This window comes from Cucurbita pepo, chromosome LG14, assembly GCF_002806865.2.
Source record: "Cucurbita pepo subsp. pepo cultivar mu-cu-16 chromosome LG14, ASM280686v2, whole genome shotgun sequence".
NCBI lineage: Eukaryota > Viridiplantae > Streptophyta > Magnoliopsida > Cucurbitales > Cucurbitaceae > Cucurbita > Cucurbita pepo.
This window is the reverse complement of record NC_036651.1, coordinates 8,161,296-8,162,628: the sequence shown is the minus strand read 5'-3', so window position 1 is coordinate 8,162,628 and position 1,333 is coordinate 8,161,296. Positions and strand designations below refer to the sequence as shown.

The window sequence follows — 1,333 nt, the reverse complement described above, 5'->3', positions numbered from 1 at the left end:
CTATTGACATGGTTAAGTTTAGGGCATGGCTCTGATACCAATTGTTAGTGAAAGAGTCAGTGATTGAATGGTTGATGAGAAGATCAAATCAAAACTAAATCAACTCCTAACTCAAATAAGATTTAATCAGATAGTAACTGACAGCATTCTAAACAAATACGTGATCTTTAACATATATGACCCACGATCGAAATATGTCGAAACAAATAAAAAACAACAAGAACAACTTAAGGGAAGAGATCTTTTGAAACAAAGAAACGTTAAAGACTTGACTTTTCAATCCTCTTTGTTATTGTTGTAAAGAGCATAGTCTCATGAATATTTATGATGAGAAATCACAACTAGTTTCCTAAACTTTTTCTTGAAGTTAAAATCACTAACCATCCCCAAATAAATCACAAACTATTTTCTAAACTTCTTCAAGTTTTTAATAAGTCAAGCTTAATCATTCACCCAACCTAATACTTCCCTCGAGAAAATAAGTATGATTGAATCAATTTGCTCTAACCAATGTAATCCAAATTTTGTTTTATCATTGAACCATTGATTCGAATTTGACATTCATTGAAAGCAGTTTGGACATAGATATAGAAAACAACATTCTCTAACCCAATTTCTTTATTTTGTTAACATAATGAATATTGGGTTCATTACTTAAGAAGGGTTTCAATTCTTGTTTGAGATGGAGTTTGTGAGTGCATATCCACCGTCATAACCTCCTTCTTCTCCACTTCCTTTGCTATTATCATGTTCTCCTCCGTGAGCTCCTCCACTGCCGTAAGCTCCGCCGGCCCCAATTCCAGAACCACCAGCATGGCCTCCGTAACCACCGCCGGCGCCAATGCCAGAACCACCAGCATGGCCTCCTACTCCGTCTCCCCTTCCATACCCACCGTCGACTCCTCCACCATTTCCATATCCATGGGAATCTCCATACCCATTTCCATTTCCATTTCCATTTCCATTTCTACTTCCATAGCCGATATCATGATCTCTTCCTTGCCCATACCCACCATTGCCTCCATTTTCATAACCTCCACTTCGCCCACCACCGTAACCAACACCATGATCTTCTCCACCTCCATATCTACTCCCACTTCCATATCCTGCTCCTCCTACGCCGGAGCTAACCCCTCCTCCGTATGCATTTCCTCCACCGTTACCATATCCCGAACCCCTTACTCCACCACTTCCATAGCCTGAACCTCCAAGAGCCGACCCTCCGACTCCATACCCTCCACCCGATCTTCCTCCATATACATTATCATAGGATTCATCACGATGCCCCGAATCGTACCCTTCTCTAGGGTTAGGGCGATCGTAACCATAGTGA

The 1,333-nt window shown here is 41.1% G+C and overlaps 1 protein-coding gene across 1 annotated transcript; it reads right to left on the bottom strand.

The window, feature by feature from the left end:
• Window positions 1-666: 666 nt before the first annotated feature.
• On the bottom strand, window positions 667-1,328 carry LOC111810506 (glycine-rich cell wall structural protein 1.8-like). Its single transcript, XM_023697214.1, has 2 exons — window positions 1,298-1,328; window positions 667-1,250 (listed from the first exon to the last, which is right to left on the bottom strand). The coding sequence occupies exons 1-2, from the start codon at window positions 1,326-1,328 to the stop codon at window positions 667-669; spliced, it is 615 nt and encodes a 204-aa protein (XP_023552982.1).
• Window positions 1,329-1,333: the final 5 nt, after the last annotated feature.